The 21,763-nt window shown below is 41.5% G+C and overlaps 1 protein-coding gene across 1 annotated transcript; it reads left to right on the top strand.

Moving 5' to 3' along the window:
- The first annotated feature begins 256 nt into the window (after positions 1-256).
- Positions 257-19,323, top strand: MEX3A (mex-3 RNA binding family member A). Its single transcript, XM_073639246.1, has 2 exons — positions 257-701; positions 10,924-19,323. Exons 1-2 carry the CDS (start codon positions 365-367, stop codon positions 11,997-11,999), a joined length of 1,413 nt encoding a protein of 470 aa, XP_073495347.1. The 5' UTR covers positions 257-364; the 3' UTR covers positions 12,000-19,323.
- Positions 19,324-21,763: the final 2,440 nt, after the last annotated feature.

The raw sequence follows: 21,763 nt of genomic DNA, 5'->3' as shown, positions 1-21,763 counted from the left end.
CTTCCAAAAACTTGGATAACAGCCCTCCCCTTCCATTCCCTAGTTTTAACGCTCCCTCCTGAAGGACTACAACTCCCAGCATGCTTCGGGATGCCTGTCATGGAGCAGGCAGGGAATTTCAAACAAAAGAGTTTCCCCGCACGCTGCTGCCAGGAGTAGGCGGTGAGAGGAGAAGGAGGGAGGAGAGAGGAGCAGGGCAGAGCAGAGCAGGAGAAGGAGGAGGAGAGAGGAGGAGCAGGGCAGTGTAGGAGGAGGTGCACAGCCTGCCTCCTCCCTCCTCCTCCTCTCCCACTGTCTCCCTCTCTCTCTCTCCTCTGGTTCCTCTCTCTTGCCCCTCTTCTTTGTTCCCTAGCCTTTGTTAGCCATGCCTAGCCTGGTGGTATCAGGGATGATGGAAAGGAATGGGCATGGCATGGCAGACCTCACCAAGGACAGGGTACTGGAGGATGACAGAGCTCTGCAGATCGCCCTGGACCAACTCTGCCTCCTGGGTCTGGGAGAGACAGAAGAAGACACCAACAACAACAATAACAGCAGCAGCACCAACAGCTCCAGCAGCGGGCAGCACCCCCAGAAATCCGGGGAGAGCAAGCTGTGTGCCCTGTACAAGGAGGCAGAGCTGAGGCTGAAGAGTTCCAACACCACAGAGTGTGTGCCAGTGCCCAGCTCCGAACACGTGGCTGAGATTGTGGGCAGACAAGGTGAGTGTCAGCTCCTTTGTCTCCATCATTGCACCATGTGGGGGCATCTGGGGGGTACCTCATGCCATGGCCATACCTGCTGCCCCCAGGGGGGCGGCTGTGGCTGCTGCTTTGTCTGGGCTCCAGACAATACACAACTCACACATGCATGCTTTGTTTGCAGGCTGATACATTGTAGCAACATCCCATACCTTACATTATTTGGGGAGGGGTCTTTGTTTTGTTCCCTATTTTGCACCCTTTCCATTGTACCCTACCATCCCCCTTTCCTTGCTGCACCTAAAAAACGTGTGCTCCTTTTGTTTGGGGAGGTTGTCACCTATACACACCCCCTGGTCCTGGCGCTGGGACTGGGTCTGGCGCTGAGACTGGCACAGGGCACCTTCTATGTGTCTGCCCTGTCTTTGTGACTTCTTACGTTTTTAGGGGTTTTGGTTTTTTTTGGGGGAGGGGTATTGGTGCAGATGAGGTTTTGGGGGGGCTAGGTGTTGTGTTTGGGGTCAGGGGGGTGGACGTGTTTGATTTCTTCCATGTGGCAGGGCTAGTTGGTAGATTCTTTTGTTGTCTCGCACTCTTTCCATTGTCTCCGGCATGTGGGCATTTCCTGAGAGATGCTGTGGGAAAAGTTTATGTAAGGATACGCTGCTGCAGTCTGGCCGTGGAGCGCATGCAGCCCCCACTGTGCGCTCAGTCCAGGTCTTGATGTCTCTCAGGCTTTGGGACTTTTGGACTGGGTCAGTACTCTGGGCATGATACCCACTATGGCAGATTGTCGCCTTTGTTTAGGAATCAGAAGTGCTGATGGTTGGAGGGAAGACTGTGGAGGAGGAGGGGTCCTAGTGTCCAGGAAAGGGACGCTGATGTTCTTTTATGACTTTGGGACCCTCACAACTTCCTTACTTATCATGTGATTGGGGCTCTTCAGAGTTGGGTGAAAACTTGTTTCGGTTGTGGCGGTTGCTTTGAGCGTACAGCTGCCTGGAGCCTTATTTTTGAAGCCAGGCTTTTGTTCTCTGCTACAAGGATTAGGGGAGGACTTGTCAGGGTTAAAATGATACCACACCCACCTTCCCTGCACACAAGCGTCCCCAATCAGGATGGATGGATGGATCTTCAGCCCAATTCCTTTAGTGGAGCAAGATTGGTGACAAAATAAAGAAATACCCTCAAAAGGGCACCGTAGACTGATAATTGTTGTCGAGAGGGTACTTAGATTAGGGGCAAAAGAGTCTGACCCATAAAGCTGGTTATCCATAATAAACCACCTCAAATAGTAACGTCTACATTCAAGAAACCCATCTGGGGCAACGATGTCCCAAATATTTGTGTTTCCGTGGTTGGGACTCTACTAGCAGGAGAGAAGTTTTTGGTGGGTGTGTGCAGGAGCTGGCATCTCTCTATCTCTGGCCCAACGCTTCTTATCTACATCTGTCCTTGGCTCCATCACCTCCAAAATTCCAAGATTGGGGCTGGAAAAGCAGCGGTCTTGTGCAGTTTGGCAGTCAGGGCAGCCATGTCAACAATTTGGGTCAGGAGGTTGGTAGATATTTCGTTTCTGAGAGTCCAGTCTGAGGTTTTAGAGTGTTGTATGTAACCTTTACCCTCTGCGGATATCGGGAGGAAAACGTGGGGGGCTGCAGTAGTGAGTGCCATGTTTTTCGGACCCCTCATCCCCACCCCCTTAACAAAAACCTGCCTTTCCTAGAGTGATGGATGATATGACATCACCATAATTTTCGCATTGTCCTTTGTGGTGTTTTCGTAGTTTATTGGGTAACACTTAGACATTGCCATGACTTGGCATATATAGGTTGTATTTGGAAGTTCTTTATGTTGGTGTTTGGCTCTGACCCCTTCTCCATTTTCCCTCACACACCCACTCTGAAAGCTCTACTCTCTTACCACTTGAGCCCAAAAAGGTTGCGTTCCTACTAAGTATATTGTAAGATTTCGACCGACACCAGCTCCTTAAACTTTAAATATTGCCCCCCAACACCTGTCAAGTTGGGTCTTTGTTCGGTGGTGCACGTGGCTGTTATTAAGGCACGCTTCCTTCTCAATACAGCTGTTTAATATATGGCCAAACCTCATTCCTAAAATATCTCCCCCCCCCCCCCCCCCAGGAGGAGGCCTGGGCGATGGAGATGGAATTGGGTACCAAAACACAAATGAACCATGGTCGCCATGTGCGCGAGACGGTGGGTGCTACAACAAAGCCTGCCTGCTCATTATGTGGAGCAGACAGCGTGTCACGAAACTCTCTTAGTATAGCGATTATTTGTGTGTCTCGTTCTCAGTCGTTGTGTCTCGGAAATGGCTGTGGAGACGAGAGGGTGGAAGACGATGAGTTGGAGGACTTGTCAGATTATGCAACTGCAGGCAGTGGGGATCTACCGTGCTTAGACTAGAGGGCATTGTTCTATACGAGCCATTATTATTGTGTTTGGTCAGTTTTGTGCTGTGCATTCCTAAATTTTCATGCCTGCAAGGCACCAATCAACCTGTGTGTGGTGGTGCAGCAGCAGCATGCTGTAGTGCAGGAAGTGAGGTTTCGCAGGCTCTTTGTCTGGAGATATGTAGACTTTTCTCTTCTGCACATGTGCTATGGAGATGCAGAAATTGTCCCAGCTTTTGTCTGGAGGAGCAGCAAAAAAAAATCCTGCCCACCATGCTGCATATCTGTCCACCGTCCAGTCAGTGTCGTCACTTGGTTTTTGCTCCAAGAAGGAGCGCAACGTGAGGCTAATTTTAAATAATTAGTCTCCAAATCTAAGGAATGATTAACTACTCTGTAAGATATATTTTAAGATGGTGGAGATCCGACTGTAGTGATAGGGCCCCCACAAAAAAAAACATTCTGTAGGGAGATAGTCATATCAAAAAAGGAATACAGGCATGGCTGCTACTTGTGAACAAAGGGACCATGTAGATGTTCAGTATCTGGAGTCCGAAGTGGCACAGGGTTCTCCAGAACTCTGGAAAGTGGGAGTTTCTTTTAACTCTTTATTTTTCCGAGATCCCTCTGATGTCCCAAAAAAATGGCTGAGACTCCTGAAGACATAGATTTTTTTTTTTTTTCAGATTCGATGTATAAACTTTATGGAAATCCCAACTCCGCCTTTCTTAACAAATATTCTGTTTAATAAACATTACAGGTTACTGGCTTTTATTGCTTTATCATGTACCGACTAGACAAAAGGTAGAATTTGCACCATTTTTTTTCCGAGCGCGCGGTATGCGCAGGTTGTAGCGAAAACAGTTAGGGGGGTGTGGTCCTTATTTTACAGTCGCGAAGAGAGCCATGCGTGTTTCTAGGAAGGCATTGCAGAGGAGAGAGGCAGACGTTTAGAAAATCGAGGGGAGGGGGCTGCCTGCTGTTTCTCCGTTTTTTTTTGTTTTTATTATCATTTCATTGTAAATTGGTTTTATAATTTGACATTTTTTAGGTATCCAATATTTTTTTTTAGTATTATTTTGATATTTTTGGGTGAAACATTCATAAAAGGACAAACATCAAATGTCTTCTTTTTAGAAATAAATGAAAACCTTTTGAAGGGCCTCTGGATGGATAACTAATCTACCGTATGTCGAGGTGTCTATTGTGTCGGGAATCGATTCTTGGGTGGGAGTGACTGCATGTCGTGGAAAGCCAACATAAAAGGAGGCGTGTGTTATGAGGGATACAAAGTTTAATGTGTTAAGTCGAAATATCAGTCTCGTAAATTACAGATTTTCGTGACCCCCAGCAGACCCTAATGAGAGGTTCAAAGCTGAACCGAAGGGTCTGGTTTTACGTTACCATTTCTCTATTAGAGTAGCGGTTCATTGTGAATTTTCGTCAAAATGAATGAACCTTTTAAGGCTGCTCTATTCAGAATATTCCAGGGATCTCTACATTGGCAGCATTGGCATGCACGTGGCTTGGCGCTGCGTCTATAGATCTTAATGACTCTCTGCAGCACCCCCTTAGAAACCTAGATCCTAGCAATTATATCAGTCATCTCTCTGATAGGAGGGTTTTGCCATTGGTGGTTGAGATGGGGTGGTGGCGTTGGTGGGGCGTGGCGATAGTTGGCAGCGGCATATTCACGCTGTCAATGGAGCAGGCGCAGTGTTGGTAAACACACTGCACACTTTGGCATGAAGCGGATACAAAATTGGGGTGACGCCTACTGCCCTTCTCTCTTAACTCTATACACATGCACTACATTTTTGTAACACCCCCTCCGTAACCTTGAAAGATTTCTCTTTTAATATGTGCTAAAATTTCGCTAAACCTTTTTTCTCGAAAAAATTGCCAGATGCCTCATGTTTGTATTCTTGACCTTCACTCTCAGGAATTTACATGTGGTCTCTGATCTTATTTCTCTTTTTTTATTTTGCGTAATAAAAATGTACACCTTGATCTTGTGTATGGTTTTGCCACGATAACATCTAGAAGAGGTTTCATTTGGTATAATATATAGTAGGTTGATAAAGCTCTGGTTTATCAGTTGACTTAGTTCATGGTCGCGCTTGAGAAAATTCCAAAAGTTGATTCATTCTTTGAAATCAGGAAAGGGTTAAATCAAATATATTTTTTTAGATCTTTAATTACTCCAAAAAGTTAGCCGCTTTTTTAATATATTCCAGACCTATACCAGAGGGCCTATAACTGACAATAGGACATCTAGTTACTACAACTTATCTTTCTGCCATTCGAGACCTGCGACCATCTGGCCACTGCGCTATCTCGATCACATGGGATATAGTTACTTGCGAAAGGATCAGCACACAGAATCGATAGGCTGTGCCCACCTCTGTGACAAGGGGCCCTTGTTGACCCTTCCTATTGTTCTTTGGGAGACTTAATATTTTTTCTTTATCTCTGCGTCATGCCTGGTTGACTCGGCCAATGAATAGGGCACTTCATCAAGAGAATTGGGATAGTTGAGAAATAACACCAGGTCGGGCAAACCACAAGAGATAATCATGCATGGTCGTGATAGAATAGACTTTGATGGTCTCTGGTGAAAGATCTCGGGTTCCTCGGTTGGGGGAGGAAGGCAGATGATGTGACAATTCATTCAATTTATTTTTATAAGGAGATGTATAGTCTGATATTGTTTTGACTTCTAGACAATGGCATGGGCCTCATGGGCGTGCAAGAGTTGCAGTCGCCACTAGTGTGGATTAAATTGAGGTGTATGATTGACTAGGTCGTGACTTGCTCTTCAGTGACAGAGTTATGGAGGTCAATTTTTAGATGGCAGCAAAAGAAAATAATATAAGGAAAAATATTAGGATTCTCCTTTGTTGTGCATCAGGCAACCCCACCCATTTCTCTCATGATACTCCCCCACCACATTCTCGTCACCCTCTCGATCCATCTCTTGTTGATCTTCTCTTGGCTGCTGGCCAACCTTGACTAAAGCCAATTGAAACATTTAAAAATGACTCAAGGAGAAGTATTTGCCACCTTCATCTATTAACAAGACCGTGTCAAGTCATTTGGCACCCAAGTAGACCCATACATGTCTTCCTTGCGATGTTGTTCGTGGCAGGATGATTGTGGAGATTGCACTGTCGATAAGACTGAGACCCCTAATATGACACTTTGCTGTTGTCAGAACCGGCCTATCTTGTTAGGTAGGTGGAGACGATAGGAGGCCTCAACTGGGCAATTTTAGATAAACTGGAGGGAGGGATTATCACGTAAGTGGGTAGCTAGATAGTTTTGGAGCATATTGAAAGTTGGGAAATTAATTGCTCTTTATTCTGGCTCAAGTTGTCTCTATATAATAGTTTTTTTTTGTGTTTTTTTTTTTTTTTTTACTAATTTTCGGATGTAATTATTTGAGTCACTCTTCAGAAGCTTTTCAGGCAAGAAAAGATGATACTAAAAGGCTCATGGATTATTGTCTGCGGAAGGACTATAAGGAAAGCCTAAATGTACCCTGTAGTGTAAATAGGGAGCCTGATAGGTCCATTTGTCCCTAAGGATAAGTGGAATAGGGGTGTCTGTGACGCTTATCATATTCAATAAGAAAGAATTCCCCATCCAACGTTGGCTTGGATCCCTAGTGAAAGAATAGCTGATCTGAAATGACTGCAGTGGTTTGTCGTTTCAACAGAGCGCTGCCCAAGAAAGCTCGGTGATACCCCTTGTGTTGGCCATTTTGCATTCAGATAGGAATGACCAATACCGACGCTCCAGTGGTCCCCACCAGTCTTTGTTTACTTGTCCTGAAGCGGTGATGCCACAGTTTCATGCTGAGGCGGTGGTCATGTGTTTGTACGGCACATCACCGCAGCAGATATTCCCAGTCGGTCTTTGCTGACCGACTGGGAATGTCGGAGCTCCAATGTCGGGGCGGCAAGAGAGGTCCTGACTGAGTATTGGCTAATTTTTTTTTCTTTACTTTTCCTGCTGGTACTTTTTATTTTCAAATTCCATAAAATCCCCTCTAAGTTCTCCATCCAAGCACATACAGTTCAAGGATTTGCTCTGACTAAGCTTCGTTTTAGAAAATCGGATAGCCTGAGATGGGAAATGGCATCACTTGACCATTATCAACCTCCTTTTTTCCTTTCTTACCATGTCAGACGTCAAGCTGTCAATTAGACTGAAAAGTCCTGTCTGATTGCTAAGGACACTGTCTAGCAACCAGTCTGCTTCAGATTACTATGGTCTTCAGATGGACTGAGGCTTAGTGATTTTTCGTTAACTAACTTTTAGGCCACGGTCCCACTATCAGTATTCGGTCAGTATTTTTTCTCAGGAGTGGGAGCCAAAACCAGGTGAGGAACAATCAGAGAAAAGGCATAATAAAAAACAAGTCACCAATTCTGCATTTATCACCCACTCCTGGTTTTGGCTCCAAGTCCTGAAAAATAATACTGACCAAATACTGAGAGTGGGGCAGTGGCCTTAGACTGAGAACGCCTTTAGGTACACAGTTCCTTTTAAGTCAGTTTTCGGTGATGGCACCTAACTTTTTAGGTCTTTTTCTATTGACATCTATTATGTGAGGAGTGAACCTGTAAAGTAGTTCATTCATCTCTGATTGAAAATGTGAGGTAGGACAATCCTGAAAGGACAGGTGTATGGGAGGAAAATCATCTCTAGCAAACTAGAGTGTATTGGAGATGTTGTTTTGTCCACCGAGGTGAAAGAACCTATCTATACTTGTGAGATTATCCAGCCCCCTTAGGAGAATATCCCGAAAAGGTCAGATAATACTGCTGCCTAATGGAGGCAGATGATATGGGACATATGCTGTTGTTGACTCAGCTTATGGCGTACAGTCCTCCATATGCGTTCTACGTATGGATGTAGACACACATTGTGCGCAGTGCCAGTCCTGTCCCATTCGCACAGCCTTGGTGAGATTCTAAGAAATCCTTTGTGGCCGTCTCTGGCCCCCTCACACGCCCTCCCCAGAGAATGAGGCCTTTTCAGAAGGGATTAATTCCACTTTCTTGCAGCAAGTGAGACTCTCGGGCCATTACAGTTAACCTGTTCGTGGCCCAGCCAGTCATCAGACAATCCTTTCTTCTTTTTTTGGGGGGTAGAGGTGGGATTATTTAGGGTTAAATCTCAAGTAAAAAAAAGTGAGGGAAAGAAGACTGGGTCAATACTAGGCTACTTTTTCTTTAAAGTCCTTCATGTTGGTTTGTAGTTTGACCCAAATCAAAAGGTGTAGGGGTGTCGGCCATTTTGTGGTCATGTCCCAATATTTCAGGAAATCTTTCTTATAGTCCTTTTTTAGATAATTACCACCTTGGAAAATTTAGCACATGAGACGTTGGCATTTAGTTTTGTGTTGACCGAACCAATATTCACAGCAATGAGACCTGGTAATTAGTGTCCTGATTGTGATGTCATGAAGATTGATGGCAAGCACAAAATGGCTGCCTCCGCTGTATGAGAGCAACTGACGGGGCTCGAATCTATACATTGCCCTAAATTGCTCCCACGCCTCTATTTAGGTAATTTTGTTTTTTTCTATTTATTGGGTCAAAATAAGCGATAAAACCCTAATAATATGCATGGTATGTTTTTGATTTTTGTTGACCAAATTAGCACTTTCTCTGGAAATTTTTGAATAGTGATCTTAGGGAATTTTTTTTTTATTTGCAAAGGAGCTGTTTGTTGGCAGTCTTTTTTCTTTTTTATATATATATATACTGTATGTATAAGTGTGTGTGCATATAATATATAAATATATAGTACAATATATATTGTACTAGCTTTGGTTTTGTCATTGTCTGAGAGCTGACAATCTAGTTGCCATGTTCTTCGAATGTTTAGTGGCCTCCTAAATGGAGCTGGCCCTGAGACCTCTAAATCATTAAATAGATTATATTTTTTGTTAAGTAGGACATGCCCCCCTCTAGGAGCTTAGAGTCTACTGTCACGATTGGGAGACCTGCCAGAGATGATTTTGGTTGACCACAATTCGTGTTAAACCTAAACCATTTTATTTATAGGACCCTTCATGGGTATATCAGTAAAGAAATAAACAATTACCGTTGTGGTTGCTTTGGACAGTCCGTACAGCATCTGATCATACCCATAGCTGTAGATTGTGTTTCCTCCTGGTCAAGGCATCCCAATGACACGTGTTATACTTGCAAAATGGCTGGACAAGTTTATGAATGTTGTCTTTGAGATTCGGGTTTATGAGGCTGATTTTATGAGGGTACAGGGACAAGCGGCAGACCCCCTCTTAAATCTGTTGGGGCGGTGGGGAGTTGTGACGAATCTTATAATAAAAACCTTGAGGCTTTTAGTGGACTATTAAAGCAGACTTCATTTCCTAGAGAGCACAGACCCTTGTGAGACGGCCAACAATGTGCGCTTTGTTTGCTCTTCCAGAGACCGGGGCAGCGTTCTTGGTGAAGGGAGGGTGGTGTTGCTAGATTAATAGCCCCCAATAGCCCGGGTCATTACATGCACCTATTTTTTTAACCTCTTCTTTCCCAGATATGAGCTTTTTTTGCCTATGTTATCTTGGTGTACAAGAAAAGTGTACTAGTTTCTACTTTTGATGTCAATGTTGTGACTCACTATTTTTTTCCACTAGTTTTTTTTGTTGTTGTACCTCCCATATTTTCTCTCACGTTTGGACAGTATGACTGGTTGTATTCTTTTTTTCCTTCTTTGTGTGGTTTGGCTTTATGTTGAGACTTTGTAGAAATCTGGCCTTGTAAGCTTGTGAGCCATGAGGGTCTGTTGTTTTTACAGCAGGCCTCCTTGTCTTGTCTCAGCTTTACCTTGTCCAGCCCCGCTCCCCTTGACTTGGCCTTGTCCAGCCCCGCTCCCTTGAGTTGGCCTTATCCGGCCCCGCTGCCTTGACTTGGCCTTGTCCGCCCGGCCCCGCTGCCTTGACTTGGCCTTGTCCGCCCGGCCCCGCTGCCTTGACTTGGCCTTGTCCGCCCGGCCCCGCTGCCTTGACTTGGCCTTGTCCGCCCGGCCCCGCTGCCTTGACTTGGCCTTGTCCGCCCGGCCCCGCTGCCTTGACTTGGCCTTGTCCGCCCGGCCCCGCTGCCTTGACTTGGCCTTGTCCGCCCGGCCCCGCTGCCTTGACTTGGCCTTGTCCGCCCGGCCCCGCTGCCTTGACTTGGCCTTGTCCGCCCGGCCCCGCTGCCTTGACTTGGCCTTGTCCGCCCGGCCCCGCTGCCTTGACTTGGCCTTGTCCGCCCGGCCCCGCTGCCTTGACTTGGCCTTGTCCGCCCGGCCCCGCTGCCTTGACTTGGCCTTGTGCGCCCGGCTCCGCTGCCTTGACTTGGCCTTGTGCGCCCGGCTCCGCTGCCTTGACTTGGCCTTGTGCGCCCGGCTCCGCTGCCTTGACTTGGCCTTGTCCGCCCGGCCCCGCTGCCTTGACTTGGCCTTGTCCGGCTTCGTTCCCTCGTTGTGTTTTGGCCTCGTCCAGCTTTTCTGCTTGTAGTGTCGCTGCCAATTCCTTTTGCCCCCTCTTCAAGCTTCAGCCACGACTTGACCTGCAAGACAACCATGCATATTCCTCTACATATATGTCAATGCTAACTACCTTGCCTAGAATCATCTACATACATTAATCTTTCTATTCCCTTGTTTTGTAAAGCTTTTGTTTTTTTACACTTTTACATGACTATTGAAATTATTAATGTGGCAAAACATTGAATTTTGACAGTTTTTGTTTTTTTTGTTTCTTGCAAATTTTCAAAATTATTTAAATGTGTTTTCTTTTATTTTCAGGCTGCAAAATCAAAGCGTTAAGGGCGAAAACAAACACGTACATCAAAACTCCAGTTCGAGGAGAAGAGCCGGTGTTTATGGTGACAGGACGTCGAGAGGACGTTGCTATGGCAAGACGTGAGATAATTTCCGCCGCTGAACACTTTTCCATGATAAGAGCATCCAGGAACAAAGCCGGTAGTACTTTCGGCAGTGCCCCAACTTTACCCGGCCAAGTCACAATCCGTGTCAGAGTACCCTACAGAGTTGTTGGATTAGTAGTTGGACCCAAAGGGGCTACCATTAAGAGGATTCAGCAACAAACAAACACTTATATTATCACTCCAAGCCGTGATAGAGACCCGGTGTTTGAGATAACTGGGGCTCCAGGAAATGTAGAACGAGCAAGAGAAGAAATTGAGACACACATTGCGGTACGAACTGGCAAAATCTTGGAATACAACAACGAGAACGACTTTCTGTCCAATAGTCCAGATTCTGGCATGGAAAGCCGATATCCAGAAAGCTGGAGAGTGCATGGAACGGCAGCCGGTTGCAAACCTCTTTCCACCTTCCGACAAAACAGCCTAGGCTGCATTGGTGATTGTCCAGCTGAACCTGTTTATGAGACACCCCGACTAAACGATCAGAATGAGTTCAATTATGGCTACTTGTTTCCCAACTACAAGCAGGATGTGTATTACGGTGTAGCTGAAACTGGAGGACCCATGTGGGGTGGACAAGAAAACAATAGTCCAACCCCAAACATCTTCACGAAGCAGCAACGCTCGGGGAGCAGCGGCGCCATCCAGACTAACACCACACAGAGGTCTCCAGAATCCAGCCTTACTAGCTTGCCAAGGAGGAACCAAGGCGATACTCTGCCAGGCTTCAACAAACTTAATGCCACTCGGAACTCTGTTTCTGGAAGCCGGGAGTGCATGGTATGTTTCGAAAGCGAGGTCACAGCTGCACTAGTGCCCTGCGGGCACAACCTTTTTTGCATGGAGTGTGCCGTACGCATCTGCGAACGTAATGAACCCGAGTGTCCCGTTTGCCATGCGTCCGCCACTCAAGCCATAAGGATATTTTCCTAAGAGACTTTGGTAAAAGGGAGAGGGTGGGTTAAGAGATGACGGACTTGAGGTGCATAGAGGTCAAGAAATGATATTTAAACTTCATAATAAAATCTTAACTATAATCCGAATGTTACAAAAGGATATCTTAAACTTGCAAATTATTTTTTAGAACTTTGGTGAAAGGTTATGACTGCCCTTTCCAGCAGTCACTACGAATTTCTGGGACGTCAGTGCCCATTAGAAACCAAGTTCTTAAGTCCAGGTGTAACTTTTTACGTTTTTTGGACTAGAAGAGCAAGTACTTTCCACTTAGTAGCAGCTTCAAAAAAGAAGGAAAAGTCAAGAGCTGTAAAATCATTACGATTTTTCGGGTTAGTCGAGCTCCGCCAAACCTCTACCGCGGCTTGAACATATGCAGCTGAAAAATCTACTTTTGTTTTGAAGGGTCTAGTGGAAAGAGGGGTCCAGCTGAGGTCAGAGATGTCCTCTTTCTAAATTGCCTTTCTCAAGCACTGTTGGAGATTTACCTCTCTGAAGTTGAAGCGGGCAGCGTTGGCGGACAAGTCCTATTCACAAACCAATGGATGCAGAATGGAGGGCACTCAGGGGTACTAGCAGCCAGGTCAAATTTCAGGGCATTTACAGGCCCCACTTCCGGTGCCCACTGAGGCCTTCCTCTCACTTTCTGCCTGACTGGAATCTGTTTCATCATTACAAGCAAAAAAAAATAAAAATTGATAAAAGCAAAAACTGTAATTTTCAAATCTCTGGGAATCTGCAACATGAGGACACAACGATTACCTCACACTCAACGAAAATCAGCTCAATCTACCATTTGCAATTTTATTGTTATTTGCTGTAAAGAAGATTCTGATGTAAAATTCCTGCCAGTTTTCATTTTTAGCACCAGGACGAAAAATTTAAAAAAAAAACCTCAACAATCAGGACTTTATATGCATGGAGGTCTTGCTTTTTTTTTTTAAGAAAAATAAAAAAACTTATGGGAAAAAAAGACTTTGATTATACTGTGCACTGAAGCTGGGCCATCAGGATTCCTGGTCCTCCTCAACTCAGACAACTGCCGCTTCATCTGTTAAGCCTCCCGTGGCCATTACGAGGAAAATCCATTTTTTATTTTTTAAAAAGCGGGAGCACTGGTATTTAGAAAGGGAGGAACACTTCCATATGTGAACTTTTTATTTTTGTTTTTTTTTTATTAAGGAATGCAAAGAAAATAAAAAATAACAATATAAAATTGTTACTTTCTTCCTCTTAACTGGACCAGACGGAACATTTTAATGAAAATGAAGAAACGTTGGACCAAAGTTATATGTGCTGGAAATGAAAAATAAAGTTTTAGAGGGTGCCATGTTTTAGTCTTCAGCTGTTTTTTGAAGATGTTCCAAGACCACTTAGGGTTTTTCTCTTGCCCTTGGGATCCTACAACATGAGTGACAGTCTAACCAGGGGGTTGTTATATATAGACTGCTCCGCATTCCCCCACCCACGTCCTCCTTCCAGGATTACATTATCCCAATTTTTGGTGCTTCCCGGATGATCGTTTTATTTATTTTTGTTAACGACGTGATTTTTGGGACTAGAACAACACTTGATCATGGCATCGTGCAACACGAGAACAGACTATTTTCTTTCTGTGAACTGTATAATATCCACAGTCGCCACATTGAGACACCTTCATGCCATTTTCCAGTGGTGAAACGTTCCATTACTTCCGATCCCTACCAGGGGAGGTCCTGTCCTTCATCTCACTCGCAATGGGGTCAGTAGGACGGGACCTTCCGTGACATTGCACCTGTGAAAGAACCTTCCCAAATCTTTCATTGACAACACTATTCTACTTCAATTGCATAAGAATGTAGGCACTAGGGATGTAATATTTGGGTGTCCCTCCCCCTCCGCCAAAAAAATAAAAAATATTTAGAAATTGAAGAGGGAGGGAGGTATATAAACTTTTTTTTTTTATTATTATTTTGTTTTGAAAACCTGACTCTTCAACCTGTTACCTAATTTTTATTTTTTTTTAGAAAATATGTAGCGTTCGTAATACATTGTTACAAACTAGCAGTATTTTTTCTTTTTTAAAGAAATGTAGCATTTTACTTTTGAAAAAGGGACATTATGAGAAAAAAATATTTCAGGTCCGTTTCGAGGGAACTGCTCAGTCCGCTCTCAAATGGTGAAGTTGTGCTTTTTTTTTTTCCCTTTTTTTTGAGTCTACGTTGTCACTAATGTGGTTGAATATTTAATGCCTCTTCTTATGTCTCCAGTGAGAATGTATTTGCTGCACCGGAGTCTATTAATCTTACCTACCATTCACAGTAGTCTTTGCTATATAGCTTTAGGTGAATAGTTTCCGCTTGCATTATGACAACTTGGATTTAAAAAAAAAAAAGAAACCTGCCATAATTTCTCTCAACTTCTTCTGAAAGTTTTGGGTTGCATGCATTATAAAAAGCACTTTGAAGAATGGCCTGCATGGAATAGGACTTTGGAGTCATCTTTTTTTTTTTCATAATTCCTAAAAGTTGGTTCGTTGGGAACCTAGCACTACGTTTTTCAAGATCTTATTTTTCATTTCGAAACCCATTGGGTAATGATTTTCAGATATTTTGCCCCCTTCAGTCACATTCGAGGCTTTACTTTTTTTTTCTTATGGTCTCTTGGCCAGCGATCAGGCCTCGAAGAGTTTGTGCTCTTTTTTTTTTTTTTTCCCCATACACAAAAACCAAACACTACCTTACATATTTATGAGGCAACTGCCTGAAGTGGCTAACCTCCGCACACGGGGCGGCAGCCAACGTGTCGACTGAACAGTGATTTTTGATAGAGCAGCTGGTGATGTCACTGGTAGCGCGGTGATGTCATCGGGTTGTCCTGAATATATAGGCCGTACTGATAAAACATAATTGCTGCCTAACACATCATAACATCAACTTTTTTTGTTGGGATGAAATCTAAGAGCTATCCTTAAAGATAGAAAATTGTAGGAGCGGTATAAAAAGGGTCTTGGATGTGGGGGCTGGCTTTGCCATATACCTTGTTTCTCGGTTTGTCTTACCCTTCGGACATGAATGTCGGTAATCCGTAGCAGCCAATCAGAGTTTTTGGGGTCGTTTTCCAAACTGCACTAAGAAAAATGTCCTCTAGAATCTTGTTGCTTTGGGTTGCTTCACATTTTTTTTGATTCTCCTTCTCATGTCTGTACATTTCAGAGTCCTCTTTACATGTGAATACGTTGACAAGTATGGCACTTGACAGCTTGAGAGAATTCGGGGGTCTGTCATTTTTTTTTAATTTTTTTTCCTAGTGCCAGATGATGATTAGTGTTTTAAGGCGGGATTTTCCATTTTCGAGACCTATATGATAAATAAGTAGTATATCGGTACCTACACTATATGGTGTTGAACTAGATGGAACTTTTATTTGGATGGAGATTGTCCACCTGGGTACTTCCATTTTTTTTAGGCAACTATAGGTAGGCTGCCATTTTGAATTCATGGGCACTGCTTGCGTTCACCTCTGAGATTTCACAGGGGTCAATTCAGTTTCAAAATGGCTGTCCTCGTCCTTGTAGATGACTAAAGCCCATAAAGGTTTTTTGTTTTTTTTCTGATTTTATTCTTTATTATATTATATACTCCCAACAAGGACTTGTTTTTAATATTGTGGTGTAAAAATGTATACAATGAGCATACAAATTGGTAAAAAAAAAGAAAAACGACAATGTTGAGGGTGACTAGATTGCCTTTTTTGGAGTGAAAGTTGGGTGTATTGCCAAACCACCCACCGTTCACCAGACTTTTTGTATTCTCTTTTTTTTTTTTTATCCAAGTTTTAACCCATCTCCATTGAAGAATGTAGGACAACGCATCTATAGACACTAGAGAGATATAGAACAATATACATAACGACGCAAAATAAAAAAAAGTATACTGTGATATGATCATCAGAAATTATATAGATAAAAGTTTTATTCTACACAAATACCAAATTTTTTTTTATATTTAAGGAAGCAGTATAATAAAAAATAGTTTTACTTTGCCCCCAAGATTTTAAAATAAATGGTATTTAAAAAAAATAAAAAAGAGAAAATAAAGTTTGAAGGGGAGAATTTTTTTTTTTTTTTAATTATTTAAAAATCTATTTGTAACCCACGAGGAGGACACGACTGTTAATAAATCTGTAAACTATTTTGTTTTTATTCAAAAAAGTAAAATAATAAAAAAAAAAAACAGGCAGGAAAAAAAATAAAAGGACACTGCTTAAAAAAAAAAATTAGATCATTTCTTTATAATTTAATATTCTATTTTAATAAATGCATTTATTACATGTAAATGTAAGCAGGACACATGCGCTGAAGAAAAAAAAATACTTTTTATTGGGTAATTTATTAAAAGAAAGGATTTTATTTTATGATAAAGTAATCCTTAAGCTTTCGAGAACATAGATATGTAGACAGGAAAAGAAGAAAAAAAAACTTTTTGTAGCCAGATTTTAAACTTTTAAGTATTTTTTTTTTTTTTAAAAAAAGGTAAAAAAATGTTTGTTTGTTTTTCTTGTGTGCCGAACATTTTTGCTGTCGATGAAGAATTAGCTATTAATGCCTTGTGTTGTGATTTATCACATCATTGTGTTTTAGAGAGTATTGAACAATTAATGCCTTCATGCCTAAGACTTCCCTAAATGGTTTTTGGTCCATTTCCTAGGACGGGACCGATGATCACTGCTAAGCAGTAGGTTGGCGGCCCACCCAACCATTAAGGAGTTAGCTTGACCCACCAGCGTCGAAGGGGCTTTAATACACCGTGTGCTGTTTTAGTGATGTAAATGCAAATATTGTAGCTGGGGATGTTAGAAGCTTATATACAGTGACTTAGGTAGTTCATCGTACGCTTCATTTTTTGGGTAGACCAGCAAAAATTTTGTTGCTTTAACGGTTCTGGAAGTCCACATTTTGTGTTGTTTTTTCCTTTAATCCTGAGCTTTTGTTTTTCATGTGTTTCTGTGTGTTTTTTTTTCTATCCCATTGGGGTTTTGAAGGGAGTAGTTTGATTCGATTCATTAGGAAATACATATGTGGAGATGTTCATCTCTGCTTTGGATGTGATGTGTCAAGAGACTTCTGGATAGAATTGTGAATGACTGTGTCCCAAAATTTACTTTACAAATTCTGAAAAAAAAAAAAAAAAAATTGAAGCTCTTCTTTTTTTTTTATTTTGGGTTTGGTATTTTTACTAGGACAAACTCCTCTTCCTTCCTTGACAACAATTCTACTCAAAATCTATACAACCCCCCAACATGGAGCAAAGGCCTTGTGTAATATAGAGACCAGTAAATCCAAAGTTTGTTTAGTCTCATATTTTTACAAAATTTTTCAATTTCCAAATAAAATTTAGTTCTTCCATAGATTAAAATTAAAATTGTCTAATGGTGGCCATAAACAATAGATAAAAGTAAGATGTATGGAGAACCATCCATATACATTATAATCCATAACGTCTTGTTGTACATGATACTGGTCGAGGACGAACGATCTTTCTGAAAAAGTTCTTTCATGGAGGTCCCCATAAATATTACAATAATGTCACATGAACCCCCCCATTTCCGGTGAGACTAGCCAACCGTCTAATGTGTATGAAGATCTGCTGACTCTTCCCCTATAAATTCTGTAGGGGAAAAGAAGGATAGGGCAAATTGGACCACAGAGTCCAATAGTTTCCGTGAGAGATACGGTCACCAGTGGTGTATGACAGCGGCCTTACTACACTTTCCCCATGTGTGTGGGAGCAGAGAGAAATCGATGTCAACAAGTGTACTCCCAAAGAACTACCCCCTATCAACCAAAAATTTAAGACATGTCCCGACTTATGTGCACACATTGACATTAAGTCATCCTTCAACATCATTTGACCATTGTTCGTTATGGTTGAAATTGTCCGTTTCCATCAACTTTAGTCTAATAGTGTATGGTCACCTTTAGTTATCAACGGTGTATCACAACGTCGTTATTAGAGTCATATTATCTCGGTTGTGTTGTGTATGGGTAGGTTATCAGTACTAATAATCCAACCGGTAGATATCAGTATCGCATTCCTCCATACTTGGATAAATTTTAAGACATTTTTTTTATCCAGATGAAACTAAGGCATTGATCCAAAATAGAACCAGTGCATTTTTATTTTTTTCTTTTGTAGGCATGAGGGTCCTTTTTATTTCAAAAAGACACAAGATGAATTAAAAAAAATTAAATAAAATCAACGTCCATTGTGTATAGATTGAGACTTGGAGGGTAAAACAAGCCTTCATTAAGATAAACCACATGGAAAATTTCTGTAATGTTTGACCGACCTTTTTGTCCTTTCCTGTTGGAGGTCACGGCGAGGTTATAGGCTTAATCCTTAGACCACTGATGAGAATTATTGGATCAATCGGGTGATCCATTCTCTGCAAAGAGATGGGTGAAAAATAAGTGGTAAAATATTATCTTTATTTGTATTTTTTTTTTTTTATATATATTTTATTTGTATTTTCTTAACCAGGTTACCAAAATGTAAGGATTTTCTTAAATAATAAATCACATGTATATACATTTTAGGTAAAAATTAAATAATTTTATTTTATTTTTACTGTGCGGCGCTGTTTGTAACCTTATAAAAAAAAAAAACAGCCCAGCAATAAACTGTGCACTAAAGGAGAGAATTGCTAGCAAATGTGTAGCCAAATGTGGATTATGGGGTTATTTTAAACCCCCCAATTATTTTAGAGGGGGACAAGTCCCTCTAGAAATTGAACTTTTTTTCTTACATTTTGTTGAAGGACTTATGATATTTTTTTAGGTTTTTTTTTAATGTGAGGTTGGTATTTAAACTTGTATGTGCAGGGGGGGGTTATTAGAAGTCCAAATGTTGTTTTCCCTCCTTGCCTCTCACCCCCCCCCCTTTTTATTTTTTTATTTTACACTTTTTAAAACCAAAAATTTTTTTTTTTTTGTAGAGTTCTTAACTTCCTCTGCAAAAAGGTGGGCTTTTACTTCTAGATTTTGTGTTTCACATTGTAAACAAAAAAAAGAAAATTTAAACTATTCCTACTATAGCACTTAATATATTGGAAAAGAGAGGTCAAGCTCATAGATGTGTCTGTCCAGGCTTGTCTCATAACATTTCTTTTTTTATTTTTTTTTTTGCAAATAGCTTTAACATTTAGGGCTCAGGAAACAATAAGCAATCTGAGCCAAAATGCATAGGCAAAAAGAAAAAAAAAGAAAAAGTTAATCGTAGGAAAAAAAAAAGAATTTTTTTAAAAAATTAAAACAATACAAAAATTATATAGAGGATAATACAAACCAGGATGGCTATTTAATAAAGATGAGTGAATAAGTTTGCAGGACCCTTGTCCAGGGGTCACATTGATATTCTGTGGCTGCAGAATACTGCTATCTACCCACCAGAATCCACGCGCCTCTTGACCTTGTAGGCCTGGTGCAACGTCATTGTTACGTCGTGATGCACACATGACATCGCGCCAGGCCGGCTGATCAATGACAGGTAGGAGTCGATTTGTAGGGCTCCCATCTGGTGGGATACTGATGTGGCTGCTGGACCAGGGTCCTAAAAATCGATTTGTTCATCTCTACTATCTAATACTCATATATGTAATGGGAAGATTTATGACATAGATAACTCGCTGGTGTCTTATAACACACTCATATTCCATTTTTGTTTAATTTTTTTTACCTCATTTTTTTTCTGTTACCAGCTGTGTGTAAATGCAGCATTATGTATCGGTCCAGCTGTGGTTGTTTTTATTTTTTCCATTTTTTTTTTTTTTTTTTTACTTGAACAAAGCTGAATGAACTTCTGTCTTGAGAGTTATAATCACACTTCATGCACTTTATATTCTTTTTTTTATTTTTTTCCTCTTAAATACATTTCATGAAAAAAAAATATAAGAATGGAAAGAGAAAAGGGGGAGGGTTTAAAATATATGCATAAAATATATACAGCGCTGTTTTTTATATCTTATGGAAACAAAAAAATTCAGATGAAATAGTCTTGTTCTTCCGCCTCGTTTTTCATTTTTCTTTTCGAAGGAATGAAACAAACTAAGAAAGACACCTGAATGGTCACTTGAACAAATTTGTGAATTTAGAACTTCCAATGATGGGTACTGTAACGTACCCATGGCGGTCCCCAATGATTTCATAACTGGTTCTCTTCTAACAATAATAATACATAGTACATGTGTAGTTTTGTATTACTTGTCTTAAATTCTGAGGAAGACTCAAGAACCTCTCTTCTCCACAGTTTCGATTAAACTTCCAAATATCAAAGTACCAACATGCCACCTATGAAATCACCGGGCGCCTCAATACTAACAAAACGTCCTAACATCTCCCATAATTCCAATGAGGTATGAGAATTTGGCTGGACGAACGAATCGACCATCCATCATATCCAATCTTAAACACATGAGCCGTTTGCAGAACGTAGACGTAGTCCTGATTTTTGGATGTCTTCATTTTATGTTTTCATATTTTTTATTTGTATATTTTTTTTAAAGCAGATAGTTAAAGCATACATGATGTTGCACAAGTTGTAGAAAACAAAGAAGGGAAGGGTTAATGTATTAAATGTGCTGAATTGACATTAAGAACTTAATTTTATTAAAGTATTATTACTTAAAAAATATGTGACTGTCTTTTATTGGAGGTAAGTGGCCTAAATTATTCATTACTTTTTATAAGAGTGACCTCTCGCCAGTAATATTGCCACTCTATGTCCTGGTGATCTGGGTGTAGTACTGATCACTATAGTGACCTCTCCCCAGTGATGTATATACAGTAATATCACCGCTCTATGTCCTGGTGATCGGGGTGTAGTACTGATCACTATAGTGACCTCTCCCCAGTGATGTATATACAGTAATATCACCGCTCTATGTCCTGGTGATCTGGGAGGATACTGATCACTATAGTGACCTCTCCCCAGTGATGTACATACAGTGATATCACCGCTCTATGTCCTGGTGATCGGGGGGTTGTACTGATCACTATAGTGACCTCTCCCCAGTGATGTATATACAGTAATATCACCGCTCTATGTCCTGGTGATCTGGGAGGATACTGATCACTATAGTGACCTCTCCCCAGTGATGTATATACAGTGATATCACCGCTCTATGTCCTGGTGATCGGGGGGTTGTACTGATCACTATAGTGACCTCTCCCCAGTGATGTATATACAGTAATATCACCGCTCTATGTCCTGGTGATCTGGGAGGATACTGATCACTATAGTGACCTCTCCCCAGTGATGTATATACAGTGATATCACCGCTCTATGTCCTGGTGATCTGGGTGTAGTACTGATCACTATAGTGACCTCTCCCCAGTGATGTATATACAGTGATATCACCGCTCTATGTCCTGGTGATCTGGGAGGATACTGATTACTATAGTGACCTCTCCCCAGTGATGTATATACAGTGATATCACCGCTCTATGTCCTGGTGATCTGGGTGTAGTACTGATCACTATAGTGACATTTCACCAGTAATGTATAGTGGTGTGAAAAAGTGTTTGCCCCCTCCCGATTTCTTATTTTTTTGCATGTTTGTCACACATAAATGTTTCAGATCACAAAACAAATTTAAATATTTGACAAAGATAACACAAGTAACACAAAGTGCAGTTTTTAAATGAAGGTCTTTATTATTAAGGGAAAAAGAAATCAAACCCTCAGGGCCCTGTGTGAAAAAGTGAT

The sequence above is a fragment of the Phyllobates terribilis genome, unplaced genomic scaffold, assembly GCF_046119375.1.
Source record: "Phyllobates terribilis strain yellow unplaced genomic scaffold, ASM4611937v1 Scaffold_7__3_contigs__length_470593459, whole genome shotgun sequence".
In the NCBI taxonomy this organism is placed as follows: domain Eukaryota; kingdom Metazoa; phylum Chordata; class Amphibia; order Anura; family Dendrobatidae; genus Phyllobates; species Phyllobates terribilis.
The sequence above is the reverse complement of the archived record's forward strand: the minus strand, read 5'-3'. Positions and strand labels throughout refer to the sequence as shown.